General features: G+C 40.3%; 1 protein-coding gene across 1 annotated transcript; it reads left to right on the forward strand.

Annotated features, from left to right (window-relative positions):
• On the forward strand, positions 1-3,932 carry LOC121763071 (QWRF motif-containing protein 2-like). Its single transcript, XM_042159132.1, has 6 exons — positions 1-1,427; positions 2,136-2,255; positions 2,414-2,530; positions 2,618-2,707; positions 3,428-3,538; positions 3,653-3,932. The coding sequence occupies exons 1-6, from the start codon at positions 183-185 to the stop codon at positions 3,725-3,727; spliced, it is 1,758 nt and encodes a 585-aa protein (XP_042015066.1). The 5' UTR covers positions 1-182; the 3' UTR covers positions 3,728-3,932.
• Positions 3,933-5,181: the final 1,249 nt, after the last annotated feature.

Below are 5,181 nucleotides of genomic sequence, written 5' to 3' on the forward strand. Positions count from 1 at the left end.
TCTCTAACCACTCATTTCGGCCATTCCGTTTTCGCTCTCTACACAATATACCTCACTGCTCCACTCCTGATTGAGTAATTTCAGCTCCTCTCTCTGTATCATATATCGGTGAAGGAAGGTTTCGACGATTACATCATTTTAGTCGCGAAATTAGGGTTCGAGAATTGAGCGGACGATGTGAAATGGTAACCGCCGTTGCATCCACTCCGAAGCAGCGGCCGTCGCAGATTCCGAAGCGCCCGCCGCTGCTGCCGTCGGACTCGGACAATGCGCCTCCGCGCCGTCCCAGAGCTCGCGAAGTCACCTCGCGCTACCTTTCCCTCTCGACGTCGTCGCCTTCCGTCACCTCCGGATCGTCGATTTCGTCGAGGAGGTCTCAATCCCCGATCGGTGCCGCCATAGCCACTCCAAGGACTCAGCAGCGGGCGGTTTCTGCGGAGAGACGTCGGCCGTTGGCTGCGGCGGCGACGCCGACCAGTGCGGAGAAAATGCTGGTGAGGTCGGTGCGGAGTTTGTCAGTGTCGTTTCAGGGGCAATCGTATTCGCTGCCGGTGAGTAAGGTGAAGCCGCCTCCGGCGGCGGTGGGGACTCCGGGAGTTACGAGGAAGGGGACGCCGGAGAGGCGGAAAGTAGGGGTCACTCCTGTGAGAGATCGGACGGTGAAGGATAGAGACACTCCGAGGCCGATCGAGCAGCAGCAACATCTTTGGCCAGGGAGATTGCGCAGTGAGAATCCGAGTTTAATGAGTCGAAGCTTGGATTACGGCGCAGACAGAGCGAATTGGAATCGATCCAGCCCTGCTATTTCGGGATTGAGAAAATCTGTGGATTCTGAATTGAAGCTTGACGATTCAGCATTTAGCGACGGAGGTCGATCGAGATTGGGAGGTTCGTTGAATTCGGAAGTTGAGAGTGTCTCTTCCGAGGGCACCGTTTCAGGAGATACGACTCAATTGCGTGGGATGATCGTACCAGCAAGATGCTGGCAAGAAGCTAGCAACCGAGTTCAGAGAGTTGTAGATCCTGCTTCGCCCTTGTCAAACAGAATTACTGCCTCTTCCAAATTAATTGTGGCAAAGAGGTTTCAAAGCGATAGTCCTGTATCGTCACCGCGGGAAATTTGTTCGAACAGGGGTCCTTCGCCTCTCAGAGGGGGTAACAGAGCGGCTTCACCGAGCAGGGCCATGACTTCCGGGAGGGGCATGGCTAGTCCAATAAGAGCTAGAAATGGCACAGGGAGTGACAATAACATGGTTAGTACGCCATCCTTGATAAGCTTTCCAGTTGAATTGAGGAGAGGAAAGTTTGGAGAAAATCGAATAGCAGATGCGCATGAATTGAGGATGCTGTATAACCGGCAGTTGCAGTGGCGATTAACAAATGCAAAAGTAGAGAATACCGTTTTGGTTCAAAAACATGCAGCCGAGGTACTAGCTTGCTCTCAACACTTTTAAGGCTTTCTAAAATAAGTTGAAGTTGAACCAGTTTAGATTTCATTTTCAACTGTTTTCTAGTCAAGTTGGACTAATGCTGCAAATTATTCAGCTTGCTGTTCCTTGTTTAAATTTGGTAACTATGTGGGGAATGATATGGGTACACCATCAACTTGTCTGTATTATCTCTATTCAATTTGGGTGCTCGAGTTCACAGAGTTGATGATCTTGATATAGAGAACTGGAATTACACATCTTTTCTCTAGTGCAATTAGATGGATTCTAGTATGAAACTATATACAATTAGAGTTCAGTTTGTAAAGCATATCTATTATGCAAAGAAGCATATATAAACTGAATACTTAGCATTTATGAGAGTTAGAGAGGTTACCAAATGTGTTAGAATCAAAAAGTTATCATCTGCTTTCGAGTTGTTTAGAATCTAATAGGATTTGCTCAGGGTGGAAAAACGCATTTATTAGTAACTGGTTTTTGCCTCTAGAAGTATAGATATATTCTTTCTTATGGCTTGATGACAGTGTCTTAAGTGTGTCAGCTTTTCTATGATCATTGATTTATGTCCCAATATCGAATATATGTTAGACTAACCATCTGATATACTTTACATGGTTCTTGTCTGCATTTCTTTAGTGTGCATTTCAGGAAACTGTTCTCATATTTTTCTGTTCCTTTTCACATCAGAGAGACCTATATAATGCTTGGGTGAAAACTTCAAAACTGCGGCACTCAGTTAGTTCCAAGAGGATTGAACTACAAACGTGGAGACGGAATCTGAAGCTTTATTCTATGTTAAAGGAACAAGTAAGACCCTTTCCCCGTTCCCCCCTCCAACTAACCTCTAATATCGTTGGATTTGATTTCAATAGATATATCTGTTTGTAGATTCTTTCGTTCTATTTTGGTGGAAACTTAATTGGTGCACTTTTCAAAGTTTTTAACATGCCTCTCGTTGGACACAGGAGCCACATTTGGAGACGTGGGGTATGCTAGATAGAGATTACTGGAATTCAGTTTCTGGTGCGATAAAAGCATTAGAAGCTAGCACTCTCCGTCTTCCTATTGTTGATGGTGCAAGGGTATGAACAGCATTCATTGCTTCCTACTTGACAGTTCAACACATGACTAAAGGACATTATTCTCTGTTCTTTCTTCAACATTTTCAGGCTGATGTTAATAAGGCTCAAGAAGCAATATTTTCAGCTGTTGACGTAATGCAAGCAATGGAATCTTCAATATACTCTCTGCAATTGAAGGTATAATTACTTCTTAATGCAATTGTATATCTAATATGGAGGTAATTGGGTTAGAATAATATCTTTACCTACTCATCAGAATTTTGAGTCAACAATTACTAAATCTGCTATTTTGCATTATGACTTCATCTACTCTCTGCTACAAGCTGTAAGTAATTACTCATATTCCCAAATGAGTAATAACTTATGCTATTATGACTACTGTGTTTGTGAGTCACCTGTAACCTACTTAATATTTCACCTCTTCAGAACATCACAAGCTTTTAATGCCGTGACCACTTGAAATAACAACACTGTGATTTCTCTATGTGTATATTTATTGCTTTCTTGTGCTTTGCTCATACAATAAGTATGGAAACTCTATCTGTTGTGCGAGCAGCTGGCAGTACGTGTCATTTCTCTTCTCTCTGGTTGCCATGACTCTTTGCGGTGTAGGTTGTTAAAAATGATAAAAAATAATGCAATAAATATTTGAAGATGAGTGAAAAGTAAATAAATCTCAGAGTGAAACAGAACAACACTTTGCAAAACTAACGACTAAAGGCATCCTAAAATTGGAAAGCAGGCAATATAAAACTCGTATACTCGTATGCGTTCTGGTATAGAGATAAGTAAATATCATGGCACACTCTTGGTGAAAGGCAAAGTGATAAACTATTCTAATGTTTAGATGTCTCCATCTTTTTCTGGAATTGCGTTTTAACTCCTATGGCTCAACAGGTGGAGCGGATGAACTTACTGGCAACGGACCTTTCCAAGTTAAGCGCAAGGGAGCATGGTTTGCTAACCCAATGCAAAGATTTGTTCTCAACAACATTCATACCCTTACAGGTTAGAATGCCAACTAAACATCATCAAGCTTTACGCTTCCTCGTCTCTCTAAGCCATTCTACGCAGCGAAACTAGTCCTCTAGTATCCCTCCTTAACATAAGGTGTGATGGCAGGTGATAAATTGGAGCTTAAATGTCCAAGTACTACAGGTTCAATGCTCACAACAGAGCTTTTCAAAGGAAACCTAACACGCTGATCTCAATTTTACGACTAACACGGTAGGTATGTTACATAGCAGTTTTTATGTCTGATCGAAGATCATTTTAAAATGTAGTTTGGCGTGTGCAGCGCAAGGTAGATATGATAGGGTATCCTAATTTGGGGTTGTTCATTGTTGCCTAGGTTGGTTGTATACACTCAATCCTCTTCAGTTTCATTAAATTTATGTGTGAATATGCATGTTTCACTAATTTGTCCACAATCTTCTACAAAACAAAGCTACCATATAGTCTTAGTAGTGGACTACACGAGTTTAATGTGAATTTGATAAAGCAGGAGAGATAAAAGAGAAAATGAAAACAAGAAAACAGGAGAGGAAAGAGAAGTTATTACAATCATGTGTAAACTCCATAAAAATACCAATCATAATTCTCTGTTTTTATTTACTATTTATTTAGGTTTAACCCATAAATTTTGGATTGAATTGGTATTCCTAAGAGTAAGCTAGATGGATGATATCAAATCTTGATGAATCAGCTAAATTGAGTGACATGAAGATGACTTATCCGAAACCTAATGAAATTAAATTACGAAATGAGAGCCACCTGTCATATTAATCACCTTTAAACTAAGAAAAACACAACAGATGTTAGCTACTCTATATCTTCTTGTCCTAATTCTATAAATAAGTTTGGTTTATGCCAACCAATGGAGAATGAGTTAGTTTTACGTGAATTTCTGGACAGGTCGAATCGATTACAATTCACATTGAAAATGCCGCCGGTGATAATTTTTTATGCGACACGAAAACCTGACACGAACACACACAAATTTAATAAATTTATGTCAAATCTTGTTGGGTGGACCCGTTAAGAACCCAATATTTTTGGTTTAACTTAATTGGGTTCGAATGACCCATTAAAAAGTACTACTCTTATATTTTTTTTTTTCTTTTTAAATATATATGTATATTAGTTTTATTCTTTATGTTTATGCAAATCAGGTTTTTATTGTGTAAATCAGGTTTAATTGTATAAAAACAGGTTTTAATCACGTAAATTGGGCTTTTATGTGGCATAATATCATATTCATCATGGCTAACACTTCAATATTGCATATTGTCCTCAAATTAGGTAAAACGACTTTCTTTTAACATGTATAGAAGAGTCTCAAATCTGTTAGGCACTGCTGAATTTGGCGTGATTCTTGAAAACTTGTTGACAACTTGACATACACGAATAGAAGCTATATACGATAGATGTGAAATTGTACTAGAAGTTATATGTTGTGTTCTTTCTTACAAAAACCATACCTATATGGCCATTTCCAACCAACTCTATGAGTTAGAATGACGGCGGTACCTCAACTACCAATTTCTCTGCAATTTGCAATCCAACTTGGTGGGGTACGTACTAAACAAGCCCAATAGCAGTGACGGCCCATCAGCCCAAAGCCCAAGGAAGAGTATCAGTTCGGCATTACC

Source organism: Salvia splendens, chromosome 13, assembly GCF_004379255.2.
Source record: "Salvia splendens isolate huo1 chromosome 13, SspV2, whole genome shotgun sequence".
Taxonomy (NCBI): Eukaryota; Viridiplantae; Streptophyta; class Magnoliopsida; order Lamiales; family Lamiaceae; genus Salvia; species Salvia splendens.